Source organism: Anolis sagrei, chromosome 2 (genome assembly GCF_037176765.1).
Source record: "Anolis sagrei isolate rAnoSag1 chromosome 2, rAnoSag1.mat, whole genome shotgun sequence".
Taxonomy (NCBI): Eukaryota; Metazoa; Chordata; class Lepidosauria; order Squamata; family Dactyloidae; genus Anolis; species Anolis sagrei.
The window spans coordinates 131992779-132013189 of record NC_090022.1 but is presented as its reverse complement, the minus strand read 5'-3'; the positions used below and the strand labels follow the sequence as shown (position 1 = coordinate 132013189).

Sequence of the window (20411 nt, the reverse complement as noted above, 5' to 3'; positions counted from 1 at the left end):
TGATAAGCACTGAGTAAAACATTCTTCATCATGAAAGCCATATCTGTGCTTAGAATAATTATATTAGCTGATTATTGGAAGGGGTGTCTACAAGGATATCACTAGCAAGCAAGATAATCATCCAAAATGTTTACTCTCCCCTGAAGATTGTGAGGCAATGGATGCCATTCATTCTGATTGGTTACTATTGCTGCAGCACATTATGCATTCATGGTGGCTTCTTGGACATTTCACAGTGTGAAAGCTTTGGTGGAAATGTCAAAGAGCGTATATAGAAATTTACAGGTAAATTAGCAACCTTAGCCAGACCATCCAAATAAACCTAACATGTTGATATTACCAACTGCATTAACTCAGCTATTGAAATAAATCGGCTATGATTTAGGATGAGTAACTGCCAATATCAAACACTGAAGTTACTTAGATTTCAGAGTTAAAGAAAACACAGCAGATTCTGTTGCCTTTCAATACTAGAAATGTGGTGGTTGCAGGGAAATTTCATGGGGAGAGGGAAGACATAAATTGTCTAATAAAGCAGTTAGATTGTGATGTCATAGAAAAGTCATCACCTTAAGCACAAAGTGTTAGAGATGGACTCGCAGTGTAAATAATTTTTTCCAGAATAGTTACCTGAAGACTCAACACAATGAGGTCCAAGTTGCTGTTTTGATTACAGCCCTCTCTTGCATTTAAAATGAAAACTGCACAATTCAAAGTGCTGGCTTTGGCCTATAAAGCCCTAAACGGTTCTGGCCCAACTTACCTGTCCGAACGCATCTCCCCTTATCACAAGTATGGTTGGCGGGGACAAGGGATAGGGCCTTCTCGGTGGTGGCCCCTCGGCTATGGAACACCCTCTCTAGGGACATCAGATTGGCTCCCTCCCTTTTAACATTTCGGAGGAAAGTTAAGACATGGTGGTTTGAGCGAGCGTTTACAAATGCAGAGTAACTGACATAGGAAATGGAATGACTAGACGATGGAATTGGACAATGTTTTAACAAGGAGATGCTAATGATGTTGGTTTTTATTGTTTCTGTTGTGGTTTTATATTGTATTTTAATGTTTCTAATTGCATTTTGATATGTGTATTGACTTACTGCCTGTAATCTTCCTTGAGTCGCCGAAAGGCGGTATACAAATACAGTAAATAAATAAATAAACTGGATCATTATACAAACCAAAGAGATAATTTTCCATACCTCAACACTTTAACCTTACTAAAGTAGCAGTATTACTGATAGCCCAGACAACCTGTACATTAAATAATACTATCTGGACTAGTTGTATATTTTTTTTCCCAAGATTGAGAAAAGAATCTAGGACACAAACCGAAATAGAAAGAAATGGCTGGATTCAGTTTAATGAAAGGGATGGCCCGTGTACCCCAAAGCCACCTAATTCTGATTGATCCCGGGTGCTAAGCGGGGTCAGTCCTGGTTAGAACTCGGATGGGAGACTGTAAATAAATACCATGTGCTGTAGGCTACATTTCAGAGGAAGAGGCTGGCAAAATCACCTCTGAGGATACCTTGCCAAATTAAACCCGATGAAATTAATGGGGTCACCATCGGCTGACCGGGGACTTTAAAGGCACACACTCACATACAAGACTGAATGGATTTTATGATATGGTCACAGACCAGGGGCTTATGAATAGGACTTGTCGGGTGACAAATTTAAGTCCTATTAATGCCAGGAAAGCAAGGTTTGGACCATCACTCAACTCAATGAATGAACTTGAGTGAGTTGCACTCTCTCAGCCCCAAAGGAAGGCAATGAGAAATCCACCTGAATGCAAAAAAGACCCTTGGTACGTCGAAGGAGACTTAAAGGCTCTTAACACCAATGAACATTTGAAAGGGTCCCAGAATGGCCAAGTCTGGCTCTTAACCCGATAGCATATTGTAGAAGTTTCTTTATGGGTAAAGAAACCAATTCACAGATTTGGGTGTCCCTGAAACCAAACTCCCACAAATTATGTACGAAATTAAAACTAAGGATGTGGGAAATTATGTTCGTTGATTTGGATTTTGGATGATTTCAGAGATCCGGTAGCCAAACTGCTGGAAACGGATGCGGTTCACTTTAAAAACATCTCAAATTCCCTGCAGTAGTTTTGGACTCCAACTCCCAGAACCCCCAGACAACTTTCCCAATGGCTAGGAATTCTGGGAGATGAAGTCCAACAGAAGCTGAAGGCCTAATGTCGGGAAGCAGGGACCCGGAGTTCTGAAGAGACCCTTCGAGGAGGGGGCGGGCTGAGTTCTGAGGGGGCGGGGCCAATACAGATAGGGGCGGGGCTAAAAGGAAGGGCGGGGCGAGGGAGCGGAGCTGTGGCCGGAACTGTTTCTCCCCGGAACCTTGTTTCCGCGGCTCGCGTTCCCGGGCAGGACCGGTGACGCGGCAGTCTTGGCGGCGCACGAGCGGCAGGCAGGCAGTGAGGGAGGGAGGGAGAGCGGAAGGCGGCGCCGGGGCCGGACGTGGGCCGGGAGCGGCGATGGCGGAGACCATTGTAAGTGACCCTTGAGCGGCAACAAGGAGGGAAGGGAAAGGAGGAGAGGCCTCGGCGGGGCTCTGAGGCCTCTGGGGGAGAGGAAGCGCCCCTTCCCTCCCCTCAGTGCCTCTGCCTCCCCCGCTCAGTCCTGGAGGGCCTTTTGTCACAGAGGGAGACCGGCTCCTTCCTCTCCAGCGCACCCTTCGGCCTCTCGGCTCGCCCTCCCCCCTCTTGGGCTTCCTCCTTTCCCCCTTCCTCTTCCCCTTCCTCCTCCTGCTTTTCCTGACGCCGCACCTTGACTGACACGGTCGCCCCTGGGCTCCTTTTCTTTTGAGGGAGGAAGAGATCACTGTCCCCGAGGGTTTATTTCCCTTTGAGGAAAGAGAGGTTAAAAATGGGACGGGTTGTCTCCTCGAAACCGAACGGGGGGGGGGGGTGGATTCGTACTGTTCGTGTCCCCCTCCCAACCCGCCTTTCCCTTCAAAAGAGTTATATTAAATGTCACTTCAACTTTTCGCATTCTGCCTCTTCCTGAAAGACACAGGAAAGAGTGAAACTGAGTGACTACAATTCCCAGAATCCATCGGGGCGGAGCCATGACTCAAACTAATTTAAAACTCATAAAAAAAACTTGTAGTGTGCAGAAAGGCAACCATGTTTTTTTGTATCTTCCCCCCTGCTGTCAAGATGGCAGATATATGTAAACACCTTTCTTTATAAAAGGTAAAGGTTTCCCCCTGACGTTCAAGTCCAGTCGTGTCCGACTCTGGGGGTTGGTGCTCATCTCCATCTCTAAGCCAAAGAGCCAGCGTTGTCCATAGACAACTCCTAGGTCATGTGGTCAGCATGACTGCATGGAGCACCGTTACCTTTCTGCCAGAGCGATACCTATTGATCTATTCACATTTGCATGTTTTCAAACTGCTAGATTGTCAGAAGCTGGGGCTAACAGCAGGAGCTCACGCCGTTCCCCTGATTCAAACTTGCAGCCTTTCAGTCAGCAAGTTTAACAGCTCAGCGATTTAACCCACTGCTCCACCAGGGGCTCCCGTTTCTTTATGGATGACTTTATATATAACTTTAGACCACCACTACATGATGGACAAATGTGAAACCTGGTGCTGAAATTCAACTGTTCATTGGAGCGTAGTGATTTATAACATCACTTGACTCCTCTCCTCCCCCCCCCCCCCAAATTATGTTTAATCACTGTTCTACCTCATTCTATCGAGGTCCAGTTTTAATACTATAGTCTTTGTTATACTTCCTGGTGACTGTGTTGTTAGGAGATTTGTCTCTTTGTCCACTTGTATGTGATTATATATAAGAATAAGTGTGATGAATTCAGTATGTAAATGTTTGTTGTTGTTCATTCATTCAGTCGTTTCCGACTCTTTGTGACTTCATGAACCAGTCCATGCCAGAGCTCCCTGTTGGTCGTCTTCCAATGGCATACTGACATTTTTCTGGTTATACTGGTCCATTTAGTTTTCTGGGGTGGTTTGCCATTGCCTTCCCCAGGGATCACGCTTGGTCTAACCTCTCTGCCATGACCGTCCTGTCTTGGATGGCCCTTCACGGTTTCGCTCATGACATCATTGAGGTGCTCAAGCTCCAGTGCCACAACATTTATGTTGATTTGTTCATCTTTGAAGTGGAAAACAAAATATGTTTCTAACTCACTGCCTCATGGGATTGACATTCTTCAGTGTAGTGCAGTGGTTCCCAACCTGTTTTTGACCAGGGACTACTTGACCACTCTCCAACATTAGTACCAAAAGGGTTACGAATCAGTTTTTGGTCAACTTTAGATTTGTTTTGGTTATTTTGGGTGCTGACTCAAAACGTTGCATTGGCTAGACCACATCAGCTCTAGTTTCTGATACAGAACATATGCCATCCAGTAGTAGCCATCTGCTCCTCCCCACAGAAAACCGTATTTAATAAGCTTCAGCACTATGAGAGGGTTTTGTGAGACTAGTCACTCTCGTTGCAATGGTGTAGTAACGGTGAGGCCATGGACCATATTTTAATTCTCGTGGACCACAGGTTGGCAACCACTGGTGTAATGTGATAGACTATTTTCTACTTCAAAACTTTAGAAACATTGGAGTTTCTGTGCCTTCTTAAAAGGGTGTTCTGATTATTTGGGCGTAAGACCAAATATTTGCCAGAGGGTAAACTTGTTTTCATCAGCATTTTATCTTAGCACTAACAAGTAAGGCCAGGAGGTGGGTGAAGTTACGCTACTGAGGAAGACTGTACTGACAATTACTTTGCACTAAAGTGGTTTATATGAGTACACTTGGACCTCACTTACATTTAATGCAGCTTCAAACTTGTGTTGAAGAATGTAGTTTTGCTGTAAGGAAAATTACATAGGAAATCCTGGAACCAGTTTGATGGCTGTGTAGTGATAGACTGCAAAACACAGATGTGCATTAAGCACACTCTTTTGCACGCTTTTGTGGGAGTTTGTTGTCCGGCTGCTGGAGGTTCAAACTGTATTAAACAATCAGAGCGACCTTTCTGAGCCTTTTCTTTATGTAAGAAATTATTCTTTACCCTACATATACAGCAAGAAGGCAAAGCTAAGGCTTGCTGGTGTGAGCAGGAAAGAAAGTTTCCAGTGTATTTTGTTTCAGGTACTGGGGAAAGATTACACATAACATAGGAAACTACACTTTAATAGGATAGACTCTATGACTTACGTCTAGATTATATGTCTAGTCGTCACTGTATATTGTGCACTCATAGCAGGTTTCCAGAGTTTTAGATCTCAGATTTGCAGGTGCCATCTGGTTCGCTTGTTGTCTGACTTCTTTTAAACTGAAAGTGTCATGGCTGAACTTGAGATATTTTGTGTACTTACTGCTGAAGTATTGTCCCTTTCCAACCTATCAGAGAGTTTGAAGACTCTCTAAATGTGATGTACATTCCCCTGCAAAGCTTCTGACATACAGGTTCATATCACATAGGTATGAATGGACAATGAGAAGCCTCAGGCAGCAGGAAACAAGAAAGAGGGGATATACAATGCTGGTGTCCTGGTTATACTTTACTCAGGCTATATCTTAAATCTTTGATATGTGTATGTCTGGGTACATGTGTATGTGTATACATACACTCACAGAAGCAGTCCACAAGTTACAAATATCCAACTTACAAATGACTCAGTGAAGAATGGGGGTGAGACAACAGGAAGTGAGATAAATCTACCCCTAACAAGAGAAATTCACTCCTGGAGGAGTTATCATGGGGAAAAGGTGTCTCCACTGAAGCTTTCTCACTAATCCTTGTTTCCACAACAAGCCACATTTTTCAAAATCCAATTATCACAGAGACAGAAAGTGATGTGAAATCTTCTGAACAAGGCCACAGACAGCAAAACAAATACAGCAGAGGTGTTAACCCTTCCCTATGCTATCCAAAGTGTGTGTGTGTGTGTGTGTGTGTGTATAACATTTGGCTAGAGTTACACTTTAACTATGTTCTGACTTACATACAAATTTAACTTAAGAACAGATCTACAGAATTTATCTTGTTTGAAATTTGGGGTCTGCCTGTATATAGACATACACATATACACACACCTTTTAGATCTGTTATGTTGATACCATGCTGTATAATTTATTTTATTCCTTTCTAGATTTTGCATTCACATTGTACTTTTGTGTAGTTTTTTGTTGCAAATCTCCCAGAGCTTTTGTATGTGAAAATAAATACATTCTATTGAATTTTTACACCATGGGTAACAATTCAATAGAATACTTCCCATTCGTTTTTTGTCTGTAGCCTGAACCCATGCAATCAGGTGTTCAAAATAAGGGGTGTGATTGGGCAGCACAAAATTTTATAAAATTTATACTTAAAAGGACATATATTTAATTGTCGCCAGCATCTTATTTTTGTGATGGTAATGCCTAGATATGCCTAGGACAGCAAATCAATAATGTTAGTAATCTATACTAGTAAAGAGGCAGAGAGCTGTTTGCACATTTTTTGGCATGAAGGCACAGCTTTCACATTCAGCAACTTGGTTATGTATACTATGAGTTAAATGTAGTTCTAGTTAAACCTGTTTCTGGTAGGGTTGAATCAGCCATTTTGTTAATGACTCCTGAATTTTGCCCTAGCATTTTGACTTGCTTTGAAAGGAACTATGTGGTGCTGGTATGTGGTTCTCCTTTTTGAGCCAGATTGTTTATAGAGATGCTTAGATAGATAGGTAGATTGATTGATTTACTTATTTTTTTATTGTTATTGCTGTTGTGTGTCTTCAGGCAATTTCTGACTTTTAAAAATCCTAAGGAGAACCCACTAGGGGGCTTTTTTTTTTTTTGGCAAAATGTGTTTAGAGGAAATTTGTCATTGCTTTTCCCTAAGCCTGAGAGAGAGTGACTTGCCTAAGGTTACCCAGTGGTTTTCCATGGCAGAGTGAGAATTAAACCTTGGTCTCTTATTTTCCCTAGTCCAAACACTCAGATTACTATAACATGCTTCCTTATTTATTTAGCAGAATTGCCCAATAGCCACCATAGTTCTCCTGGAGAGAAATACATAAAAATAATTTTCATTCTGAGAGTGCCAATTACTAGAGAGACTGGCAGACCAATAAAGCTTGTGAAATGTTCCTCTTTAGTTACTTATCTCCAAGTTGTCAGTAAGTATCCATCCAGAAAACAGGGTGTTCTTGCTGATAGTGAAAGTTTCGACACATGTCAGTGTTACAAGATTCTGACTTGCAGGTGACATTTAATTTGGCAGATTTCCTGGATGGTAGTGTCTGTGCTTTAGGGCATCTGCTGAGGCAGCAGCTGGCAACTATCAGCTCAACCACATCTGGAAATTTCTGCCTTTCAGTTCTTCTTTTAATCCATTTTTAACGTATGCAATAACTTTTGAAAAGTGTCTGTCTTTTAAAGGACCTTTTGCCCACTGTATTCACTTTGTATTTGCAACCATGATGGAGACTGTATGACATTATATATCCAGTTCAAAGTTGATTCTTCAAGTGGAAAAAACCAGGCCTCTTACATAAGACTTTAAAAATTCACAAGGCTTATTGCTGGAGATAATGCTATGACTTGGTCATAAAATTAGTCATTCAGTTTTCACTCTAGGGTAAAATACTTTGGGGAGTATACAGCACTTGAAGGTATTGTAAGAGGAACATTTTCAGCTTTGCTGCTGCTCTAAGTTAAATGCTATGCATGGTTCATCTCATACAAGTTCTTTTGAGTAAAGTGGAGCTTACTTTCAGTTAAGAGCGTATAGGATTGCTTCTCTCCTTATATTTTTGGAAGAGAAAGTAGGAGCAGGGTTTAGGGAACTATAATTTTAGTATGGTGTTTTAACCCTCTAGTAAATACTTTAGATGTGTGTATACATCTTTTAAATTAATGAAATTAACTTTGACTAAGAGGCTATATCCAGTTGTTAGCACTAACTACAATAGACTCTTTGAAGCAGTGGGACTGATACAGATTTTGACTTCACAAGTCCCATTGATTCATTGAGTGTACTGTTCATTGAGTCTAGTTGGAGCTAACAACTTGATTTAGTTCAGTAGATTTCACAAAAAGCAGAGATGAAAAAGTATGCCTGATACTTTTTTTGCCCTGTATATGTGAAACATTAATCATGTTTAATTATTACATGTTGTTGAACTTTGTTCTCTTTGATCTGTAGAACCTATCTAAGATACATTTCACTATTTTTGTTATTTAGAGAACAAGCTGCTATTTTTATTCCAAACTGGCAAAATAGGTAACACTGGCAAAATAGGTAACAATTTTTATTCCACACCGGCAAAATATGTAACAAATTGTGTGGTAAAGTCTTCTTCATTCATATCCTGAGGATTTCTCTATATTGTTCCACAAAATATGTAAATATAGTTGGTGTGTACATGGGAATTGGTTCCAGGACTCCTTGTGGATAATAAAAACCATATATGTGGAAGTCTTTATTAAAAATTATATAGGGCAGCAGCTGCCAGATGTACATTCCTCAGACTCTCACACCTTCAGGAAGCACTTTAGCCACCTGCTTCTGCATTTGAGGTGACAAGCAGCAGTGGTTGGTGTGTTTCCCAGAGGTAGGAGAGTCCAAACAATAAGGTGCTTCTGGCAGCAGGGGCTTGCTGCTATATCTGCTGCTGATCTACATCATTGTTAAACTTTGATGATAGACTTAAAAGCCAATCATCAAATTCATTGTGCTCTTTGTAAGCCTGTTGTGGTTTGCAGAAAGACTGTGAATATGAGACTTATAAGCCCCAGTTATAGATGGCATAGGACAAAAATGGAGACAGCGGCAAGCTCCGCCAGCTGCCCACTTGTGTCTTGTGAAAGAACCCCACAACCTCAAATGCAGTAGCATGTGGCTGATATGCTTCATGTTGTGAATTCAGATGTTTAGTATTATGTATAATTGAATCCATGGTGGGTTACATTTACACTTCTTGACCCTGCAGATATAGTTGTCCCCCTGCAATTCTACCTGATAAGACAAAATGTAGGGTAATTACAAAAGAAGACAGCAACAAGGAGTATCATTCTACTCTGACTTGCTTGGTTATTCAGTTTATCACACTGAAGAAGAAAAGAAAACTTAGGACAGTTCTTCTTGGACATATCACCTCCCAAATGTTTTCATACATGAAATCTGGGCAGTATTTTTATTAATATGTCCCGTAGCAATCTTGGTTTGATTTTCCATCCACCAGTATGTATGTTGTGGTAGTCACTTGTGAGTACAGAAAGTTTTTGTACACCCCAAAAAAGATAGCCACTGATTTAAGGGCCCATCTCACCTTCAAATGATGATTTTCAGAGTGAAACCACAGTGGAGTTTCCCCCATCGTTTTGTATTCCACACAATTTGTACAGCTTAATTTATTGAAAATGGATGTTGATTTTCCATGTTCACTGTTAGTGATGCATCCTGGGGTATATTTTATTCTGTCTAAATAAATAAACCCATGCACAATTTCTCTGATTTGTAATGTTTAAAGTCAGCAGGTATAAGCTCATTCAGACAATATTTTTCAAAATCATCATAGTATTGTATGTTTTAGTTCTAATATAATAATAATGTGACAATAAATTATAATTGCCTGTTAAGAGTATTTCTTCTTTCAGTTCTGTGCTCTTGAATACATATTTTAAAACTGAAATTATTCTGATTACAAAGATTACAGGCAGAAGTTATATTGATCCATTTCATGCATTCTCGTGCAAGTATTCTGTGTTTATTCTCTCTTGCTCCAAACGTCAAAGTCTTTTGTGCCATGACAATTTCTATTGTCTAACTTCCTCCAAAATCATTACAATTCTTAATAGATAATCCGTGTCCAGTCCCCAGAAGGAGTGAAACGTATTACAGCAACAAAACGGGAGACTGCGGCAACATTTCTGAAAAAGGTATTCTTGTTTAGTATAAACTTTGGTATGCTGTTGGTCATCGCCATTCTCTACCTGCTTGTTCGGATTTGGTTGGATTTGCAGAGAAGCTTTCTGTGATGATGGTTTAACATAATTGGAAGAGAGTTGTGGTGGCTTTACAAATCAGCATACATTTGTCAGGATGTTAATCTCTCCCAAATTAAACCTAAATGCTGTTTTGTTATAAACCCACATTTGACATCTACATCCAGGCCTAACTCCTACTGACATGTCACAGCTGCAGATTCTGTCAAGTTATTTTAAACCTTTGGTGTTGACAGGTAAAGCGTGATGGTTCAGTACACCTTGGCACCCACAAACTGTACAAGGAATGTGGTAGAGTTTCCATGCTGGTTGTTTTTAAAGGGATAGTAGGTTTTTATGGTTGGTTATAACCCAAAAATGTTTTTAGTAGGAAGTGGTGATGCTAGTTCATACCTCTGCCTTGGCTTAGTTGACATAAAAAGCGAGCTATCTTCAAGCTTCAGTACTAAACCTATAGGGATTGAGACCTACTGAGTTCAGTTAAACCTGCACCTCATTAAGTGTTATTTAAGCTCGATCTGTGCACTTTTTAAAAAAAATGCCATAACATGCCACATTAAAACAAATTGGCAGTAGTTCAGATTTTAAATTCTATGCTAAAATAAAATTAACACTTAATTTAAACTTTATAAAACAATCCCAAAGTAACAGTATAGGCATGACTTAAAATTGTAATGAAACTGAAGAAATATTGTAAGCTGTTCTGAGTCCCCTTCAGGGTGAGAAGGGCGGCATATAAATGTTGTTAAATAAATAAATAAATAAATAAATCGGTTATTGACTCTCTTGCATCAGAATTCTAATGGTAGCCTTCCAGTTGACTAGTATCCATAAATTCACATGCCATCTCTCCACTGGCAACTAGTTTGTTGCCACTGCTGCCCTGATCCTAGAAAATTTGTAAGGTATCTGCTCTACTTCCCTGCCTAGGAATGTGTGAAAATTCCCCTCCATTGCACAAGAGAATGGCAGTCATTCACAGAAAGCTTCAAAATAAAATAATTTTCTCTCTTAGTCTATATATTACTAAACAACTGGTGTCGTTCTCTCATCTCCTTTTAGCAATCAAGGGAGTGAGTTGAAATATTTTAATGACTATTTCCACTTTCTCTAGTTGGATCTTGATATTATTATAGTGGTGAATTTGTTTAATTAGGTTAAAGCAACTGCATCATGAGGTTGTGTACTTCTCACTTCTCAAGTGTGAATAGTTTAACCGTTAATTATTTGAAAGTCTAATTTAGGATTGTTGTTTAATTTGTAACATCAACCTGTTCAATATGTGCTGTCTTTGTGTGTACTACTATCTTGTAGATTTTTTAAAACATGTATTTCTGAACTTTTTTGAGCATGTATTTCCATAAAATACCTACAACTGAAATTTCATATATTTTTATGCATAGCTTTATTGTATTTAGCCTCGTTTTCCTGCAGTACAGAACCCAGATACTATCTTATTTCTTCCTTTTTCCTAGGTTGCAAAAGAATTTGGTTTCAGAAATAATGGATTTTCGGTATATATCAATAGAAACAGGACTGGTGAGATCACGTCATCTCCCAATAAATCCCTCAATTTATTAAAAATAAAGTAAGTATTCAGCAAAAGACATGGAAATGCTGGTTGATAAAAGTAAATTTGGCACTTTCTTTGAAGGCCTGTATAATATTTCTTGAGAGTGTCTGATAATTAAGAAGCTACTACAGTGTACTCTATGCATCATCTCTCCTAGTTAAGCCCATAGGTAGCTGAAGTAATTTAGTATGTGATATTACAGAAATTTGAGTTACTATTTAGTAACCTGTTATTATAGGTTAAAACTTGTTTATATAAGAGGTAGAATTGCTGAGAAACTGTTAATTCATTTTTAAGAGAAGGAAATTGGGAGCCTTGACCAAACTAATGGACTTGAAGAGCAGCTTATTTTTTATAGTTAATTTATACTTTTTAGCTATACACGTTCTCTCGCCTGCCTCAGAATTCTACTATCATTCATATATTCCTGAAGGAGAAATCTAGTGCTTAGGATGCAGCTGAAGGAGTGTGTATCTATGGTGTGCTATTGTTTTTAATATTTTTTCCGCTGGTTGAATACAGCTCTGTTTTAACAGGTATTGTGTAGGTTTATCATTTTATATTTAAGCTGATTTGGAAATTATTAGATAACCAGGGTAAGAATAACCACCTTCAAATAATGATTGGTATATAATGTAGACTTTTATTTCTTTAATAATTTTATGGGTATATTTTAGCATAATTTCCCCATGTGGCTTACTGTTTTAAAAAATAAGACACAATTTCACAAGACAGATAAAACAAACAAATAGGAGTGGCTATGCAAAAGACATTAGCCTTCAAAAATGCTAAAATGCCTGGATGCAAGCTAACTTCTTAATGTAAGTAGTCATTTCTATCCTGTCCTCCTCACCTCCGAAGAGGGACTCAGGACGGCTTCCGACAGGCACCATTCAGTACCGAACAATAAATAACAGAGCATAAAATAGATTTAGCATACATTAAAAACAATTTAAAATATACATTAAAACAGTTCGCCATTTTGAGTCATCTTCCAAATCAATGTTTGAATAATGTATTTTTCTCAGTAAAATGTAGCTTTTAAGAGCACCAGTACCATGAAGGTAAAGTAAAGGACACATTTTGCTGAATTCTATGTAGATTTACTTTAAATTATGTAGCACTGAAATGGTAGGCTTTTTTTTTTTTTTTTTTAAAAAGCATCAGAATTCTCTGATTCTTTCAGTTTTAGGGTTGGATCCAGAGTTTCCTTGAACAGACTTCCAGTTTTGGCATTCTCTTGCTGGTGGAAGGACTTTGCTCCTTTCCCTACACATCCTTGTGAAACTATTCTGGAGGATTGGGGTATCCTTCAGAACAGGTGGGAGGTTGCATAGGGTGCCTGCAGAAGAAGTCAGTATCAGCAAAAAATGCCATTTTCTTCTCCTCACTTCCAGTCTCTTTTGTGAGTGAAACAGATAAGGGATGCTATGGATAATGAAAAGTGATAACTGTTGTAGGATTAGCCTGCCAACTCTGCCTAGCTCACCTAAGTATTTCTGTACTGAATACTAAGATGCTTTGATGTTGTAATACGCCCTGAGAACGTTGTTCATTCTGTAACACTCCTCACATATTCATGTCTTTTCCTGTAGGCATGGAGATATGTTGTTTCTCTTTCCCTCAAATCCACCCGGTTGTTCTTCTGAGAACATGGATGTCTCAAGTTCTCAAGGAGCGCGCCAAATAGGCGTTCCGCAGGTGGTAGAGGATGAAATTGACCAGTACCTAATGAAACAAGATGGAAGGATTTACAGAAACAGAGACCAGCAACTGTAAATATCATTGTACTTTGAAAATTGTTCTGTGTGGAATATCAAATATCTACCTGTCACTTCGTGTTTATGTCCCTTCCCTTTATTTCCAACCTGTAAATTAGGTAAAAACTTAGATCATTTAATTCTTTGTGGGTCATTTTTCAGTATTCGGTATTCAAACTAGGAGAAAATTAATCATAGAAAAGTATGGCAATAGAGCATACCTGGATATGCTATGTGTTTCAAAGTGCCTTGGTAAGGGATGAAATTTTGAGGAGAGAATTGCTTCATTGACTTCCAGCACAGAGCGAGCAAAGTGCTAGAAATTGACCTATAAAGGGCACCCTCCTACAGAATCATTGTGATAGAATCTCCACTTTTTTCTGTGTAGTCCAAACTGTAAAGTAGTAATTCATAATCACAGATGCTATGTGATCGGGGCCTAATAAATACAGAGTCATATGCTAGTTTTCCAAATGCCTTTGATAAACCCAATCCTTGTTCCACAAGAATTGTTATCTCTAATTGCTACTGAAGGCATCATATCAACTTTTCCACTTATTTGGTCTTGATTTTTTTTCTGTCTTTGTAGAATAAACTAGCAACTTGAAATATATTTGCTACTGCCAATATATTTCAAGTATGTGGGTTGCTTAATTATTAAGTCAGCCATTTGTTTCCATGTAGTATCTTAACAGCAAGACTGTGGAGTTAGTACACAAAACCTTTGACTTCAGTGCTTATGTTTTTCTACTGTCTGACTCCGGCTCCTTCTTAAATGGCAAATCTTAATTAACAATTTGACAGTTGTCAAATGGTAGCACAAGGCATTTCATAATCACCATATGAACCACCAGTCTGCTTAGACTGTCTAAATATAAAATGTATTGATTTGATTAACATTTCTGAACCAGAAAACTTTGCCCGATTCCTTTGAATGTAAATATGCAACAAACAGGCATTTAGTATTTTATTTTATTTTGAAATCAGAGTTAGTACATTTTTTTCTAATTCTACCCAAATTTGTTTATAATCCTGACTCCAGCACCACGGGCCTGATTAGTTGAGTTCTCTGGGCCAGGAACCAGGATTTTTCATCTTTTGACTTACAGTCAAACACTTCTGGAGCACTAAGGATTGTAAATGATTGATTGAGATGTAATGGGCCTACATGGCTGTAGGAACATGCCAGGAAAACGATTTCAATTTAGTCAAAGGTACAGTTCACCTAGAAAAGCAAAGAAATTGGCTGTAATGGCTATTGCTAAATTTTAGCATATCAGCATCTTCTTCAAGCACTGTATTGATGCTAATATAATTCAGGCGGACAAAATGGAGCATATATCAGAACTACTGGGTCTTAGTAATAAGCCCCAGTTATGGCTAAAGCTTTAGATAAAAAAGCAGTGATGTATCTTGTCCTGGACATAATGCTGCCCGTTCAGCTGCTGTTTCTTCACAATTAATGTCTGCCTTATATCTTCTTTGAAAGTGTCAGTGAATCCTGAACTTGATAAGAACTATTTGGGGGTAAATAAATTCTCACAAGATAGGGGAAATCCTAAAGACAGAGAAATTATGAACAGATTGAGTGAAAGACCGATGGATCATCCATAATCCATATTCCGTTCCCAGAGCCAGTTACTCAATATCCCAAATGTTAATGTTTTAGAGGATGGGTTTGCTGGTAGGCCTTCATGCATTTTTAAAAGAGCAACTTCAGATGCCCTGTATGCAAGGAACAGAAAACAGTACATCTCGATAATGTAAAGTTTGCATGAATTTATGTCTTCAGAGACAGTGGAAGGAGTTGTATTAAAGGAGCTGTAGAAGCCAAGTCCAGAGAATAGAGCCGCATGATTCCAGAGTCTTTGTCCTATCTCCCCCCCCCCCCCCCCAATACAAATGTTCATATCTGTTCTTAACCCTTTTTTTGAATTCAAATAGCTTCATGCCTGCAGAAATGTCGCAAGTTTCAGTATTTTTGTGCTAAGACTCCATCTCACATGTATTCTCGACAACTACATACTTCATTGCTAGAAGCCGTACAGCTGTAGGGAGTATAGTGGAAACTATACTTAGGTGTTGGCATGTGTTTAGGAAAGGGCATTGTGATCATCTGATGACCTGTGGTTCACTTCTCAAATTAGTTCTGAGCGTAGACTTCCTTTTAATATACCTCCCCAGTAAATCTGACTTAAACTTTTGAAATGCATGATACACCTTTAAAAAGTAAATGCTCCACTTTGTGCCATTGTATGACTGTCCATGCAGAGGAGACAGTGCCTTAGTCAAGATGAGGAATAGAAACCTTTTAATAGTGAAGCATTTTCAGATTTTCAAAATGACAGTTCATGGAGGGAAAATTGTGCTTATAAAACCATCAAGGACAAAAAATGTGCTTTTTTGTTAGAAGTTACATCTAACTTCTATGAAGTATAATTGCCAAGAACAATCCTACGCTGGCATTTATGAAGGAAGGAACCCCCAGTGGTTTTTGTTTTTTTCCGTGTCAGGAGCGACTTAAAAAAAATGCAAGTCACTTCTGATGCGAGAGAATTGGCTCTCTACAAGGAAGTTGCCCAGGAGATACCCAGATGTTTGATGTTTTACCATCCTGTGGGAGGCTTCTCTCATATCCCTGCATGGGGAGCTGGAGCTAACGGGAGCTCACGAAACTAATCAGATTCAAACCAGAGACCTTTTAGTCAGCAGTCCTGCTGCACAAGGGTTTACCCCATTGTGCCACTAGGGGCTCCCTCCAGTGGGATGAAATTAATCTAAGAAAACTACTTTAAATGGGAGTTGTACAAATAAAACCGATAACATTGAGTAACAGTACGTGTCTTTATGTATTCCCCATCCGTATACAGCTGGTATAGAAGAATGCTTGACTGGATCTTTCCTACAAAAGTAACCAACACGTTTATATGTATTTTAAGTGGTTTACTACAGCATTCAGTAGAGTTTCAGATATGTATGGGACATCATAATAATAATAATAATAATAATAATAATAACAACAACAACTACTACTACTACTGCTACTACTACTACTGCTTTATTTTTATATCCCACCTCCATCTCTCTGGAGGGACTCGGCGTGGCTTACATGGGGATGAACCCAATCAACATGGTTAAAATACAGCATATTAAAATATCTAAACAACAACATAAAAGAAAAACAGAAAAAACAATAGCATTATAACAAAATAAGAAACAAACCATCAAACTAATAACCAGCAGACTATTATAATAATACGTTTCTGGGCATGGATGGACAGACTGGTGCAAAGACAATTGTTAGGGCTGATTGATAAAGTGCATAGCTTATTTTTCAGCAATGGAGATAGAGGGCAGTAGAATATAGAGCATTATAATTTTAGGTACAGAACAATAGTAAAGTGCGAGGACAAGATTTTGGGTCCTAATTGGGGCGAAGCTATCTGGGGGATTGTATAGTCAAAATCACAGCGGAACAGTGGTCTTCAGATCTTTGCAGAAGGTGGACAGGGTTGGTGCTATTCTAATTCTGGGGAGGGAGTTCCAGAAATGGAGGGGCAACCACCGAGAAGGCCCCCTCTATCGTTTTCACCAACTGTCCCTGCGACAGGGGTGGGACAGAGATAAGAGCCTCCCCAGAAGATCTTAGAGATTGTGTCAGTTCGTAAGGGAAGATGCGGTCACAAAAATAGGCAGGTCCCAAACCATTTAAGGCTTTATAGGTAGTAACCTGCACCTTGAATTGGGACCGGATATTCCAAAGGTGGATTTTGGCATAGTAATTTAACTAACACGTACATGCTTGTTAATTCATGAGCAGACCCCTTCCCCATTGTCTTATTTTGTGAATGGCTTAATAGGTCATATTTTCAGTTTTCACATTGGTTATCTCTTTAAATTGCACCAACCAGAGTATTTTTCTATTGCTACTGCTGAATACGGCTGCTAATGCTTGTTTCTCTTCTTCACACAGTTGTCGACATAGCCCATTGGGCAAATGTGTGCACTGTGTACCATTAGAGGTAAGGAGTTAAACTAAAACTATTATGGTAACATTTTACTTAGTAAAAAAAGATCATATGTATGTGGTTGCATCAATGGCAGCTGTTGAAAGGATGTTGCTGAAACATTAATGCATCTTGCCTATGCTAGTAAATAAGCTAAACAAGTCCCCTGGATATATCTGTCTGGGCAAGACTGGAATTTTTCAGGTTTTTGACATCTGGCTTTTTCCAGTAATGGATTTAACAAGACATAGTACTAAAGGTTCAGACAAACAGATATGCATTTTGTATCTCCCACTTGAATTGTGAATCTCCCCCCGCTGTGCACATAGAGCTGTTTCTCAAAAACACTTACTGTTTATTCTTACATTCTGTTTTGATCTTTTGACTTCGTAAAATAAAGGTCCTGTGGTATTCTTCTCAGTTCTGCACAGATTCTTCAGATAACTGTGCCAGAGTTCTCTCGCTATCTTTGATCAGTTAGCCTTTAGCTCTGCCAGTTAAAGAAGAAGGAGAAAAAGAATATTATACCCATGAGGCAGGTTGGGTTTCTGTAACCATTTCGAGCAAGACTAAAACTCCATGCTGTATGAGGGGGTTGGGAGAAAGCATCCTGCTATTTCTGTCAAAGTAATAACTGCTGTGGAAGAAGAACACAAAGCTTTCTAATTGTTTCCACATTGAATGCCAAGCGGGGTTCAGACTAAAACATCCATTTGTTCAATGATCAATGTATTATCAAGCAGGTGTCTGACCTGGTTTTCCTTTGTGTATGTGGGTTTTTGGCAGCCTTTTGATGAGGATTATTTAAACCATCTGGAGCCTCCTGTGAAGCATATGTCATTCCATGCCTACATCAGGAAACTGACCGGAGGCGCAGACAAGTAAGAAATTTGCACCATTTCTGCATGGGAGTCTCATTATCTTAGATGAGAGACTAAAATGTGAAAAATTAGAAAAACAATAGGAAAAAACAAATTTGCTTCAAAGTAGTGGCATAATATTAACTTTAAAGCCAGTGTAACAGATTGATGCAAAGATGAGAACTTATTTTTCTCTCTTGTTTGGTAGATCTTACTAGCTGTGACCATGCTATTAGTATTTTCCAAAGTCTAAAGCCTCCTCACTGTCCAGGTTACTCATTTTCTGCATTTCTGGCAATTTTTCTAACATCATCTTAAATGGTCAAAGAAATGGGTTGGCCTGTGGATTCCCTGCATGTTTTCTTTCATGTGTGTCAAGTCGTTTGTGGTCTCTTAGTGCCATGAGACTGATGAAATATTTTATTTAGTGTTATTTAAATACCCAGACATTTAGTGTGCCATTTTTGTGTGCAGAGGGAAGTTTGTTGCCCTTGAAAACATTAGCTGCAAGATTAAATCTGGATGTGAGGGGCATCCCCCATGGCCTGAGGGAATTTGTACCAAGTGCCAGCCAAGTGCCATCACACTCAATAGACAGGTAAGATCTGCACCAGCTGCTAAGAGAAACTTGCTTTGGGGACAGCAATGGCATTCCTAACTTCTGCAGTTCAATTTGGAAAGGAGCAAATTCATTTTGCAAGTTTTTTCTTTTTTGACAATTGCTTGGTAATCGTGTGTTGGTTAACTTACATAAAGCCACCTGTGCAAGATTTCAGTAAGACAATAATAAAGGAGTATGGAATTATAAAGCAAGATTAAGATTAAGACAAACTGTCTGTATTGGAATATAATGCTGATGTTTAATTTTACATAAATGAATTTCCACTCTTGTCTTCTGGTATAATTGTGATTTTTTTAAAGAGAATTTCAGTTCCATTTCAATCAGCTGCAAGTACTCCTATGTAATTTCACACATATAATAAAGCAGTTTGATTTGTTACTTAAGACACAAAATTATAATTATGCCTCACTAATAAACAATAGCTTATTTTCCCCATTTGTGTGCCCTTTTTCCTTCCTCTTTTGTCAATTTTTGTGTCACGGTGACTGGTTAGAAAAGGAAAATCAGGGACAAGCAACAGTTGTGAATCAAATATCTTAGCAAATTATGTTTACAAATATAAGGCTACAACAAGCCATATTTTCAAATTATGGTTTGTGACTGGCTAATAAACTGTGCCTTAATCTTTATAATAAGCCAGATTTCTAAAAAACATATTCTATGGATTATCATAGTATACACCTGCAAGCTGATGGTTAGTGTAAAGTGCAGTAAAAAGGACTGTTTCACTGTAGGCTCTATGGTTGTGACTTTTTCCCCTTAACCCAGAGGTGGTTAATTACAGAGGATGAAAGGGCCAGTATGTGAGCTTTAAGGGTTCTGATAGTGTTTCGGGGTGCTGTAAAAAAAATCTTGTGGGTTCATAAGCTGTAGTTTTCCAACCTCTACAATAAACCATGGATAACACTAACCTCATTTCATGCTTTGGGATATCAGAAAACCACTATTAATTGAATGTGAAGACAAAAACTTCTGATTTGCTTTTATTCCCCCCAGACACATCAGAGGGGAAGGTGAAGTACACAAGTTTGAGGATATCCTCTCCAGCCCCCCCTCCCTTAGATATTCAGCGAACCTCTCCTTCCCTTCCAACTTACTCTTTATTTTTTTTAATTGTGGTTTGAATGTAATGTGCCTGTCCACAGTTTTGGTATAGATTGAGATATCATAGTGGCAGTTCCTTCCTTTGACAGCCAGAAAGGGAACTTTTGACAGAAGGAATCTAGACAGTGGAAGAATGAGGGCTGAGGGAAGGAATCCTTTCTTTGATATGAGCCAGTAGTTTGAAAATTCAGGACCTCTTTGTTTTGGTTTATACTCAAGTGTTTGGCAAAGTTCCTTGTCTTTTAGGTCACTAGTTTACTTTTGTCTATTGCAGAAATGGTCTGTTGCAGTAGTAAATGTTGTGACTGGCCACATTCTACTACAGCCAATTCATAAAGGTTCTCATGACATATTCTGAAAATGCAAAATGTCCTCATAAACCCAAAAAGAATGAGGATCTCTGCTGTGCAAAGAGATAAGAACCCATGAAGCACAGCAAAGTTATAAGATAACTAACATCTACACAGCTGCTACATGACATTTTACAATAAGTCA

At 38.9% G+C, this 20411-nt stretch overlaps 1 protein-coding gene across 1 annotated transcript in view; it reads left to right on the top strand.

Moving 5' to 3' along the window:
* Positions 1 to 2368: 2368 nt before the first annotated feature.
* The window catches only part of NPLOC4 (NPL4 homolog, ubiquitin recognition factor), a 56166-nt gene continuing 38123 nt past the window's right edge, over positions 2369 to 20411 (top strand). Inside the window, exons 1-7 of the mRNA XM_060764263.2 lie at positions 2369 to 2515; positions 9844 to 9924; positions 11466 to 11578; positions 13159 to 13338; positions 17297 to 17345; positions 18117 to 18211; positions 18665 to 18788. Of these exons, the coding sequence (XP_060620246.1) occupies positions 2501 to 2515; positions 9844 to 9924; positions 11466 to 11578; positions 13159 to 13338; positions 17297 to 17345; positions 18117 to 18211; positions 18665 to 18788 (657 nt within the window). The 5' untranslated portion in view covers positions 2369 to 2500. The remainder of the gene's footprint in view (positions 2516 to 9843; positions 9925 to 11465; positions 11579 to 13158; positions 13339 to 17296; positions 17346 to 18116; positions 18212 to 18664; positions 18789 to 20411) is intronic.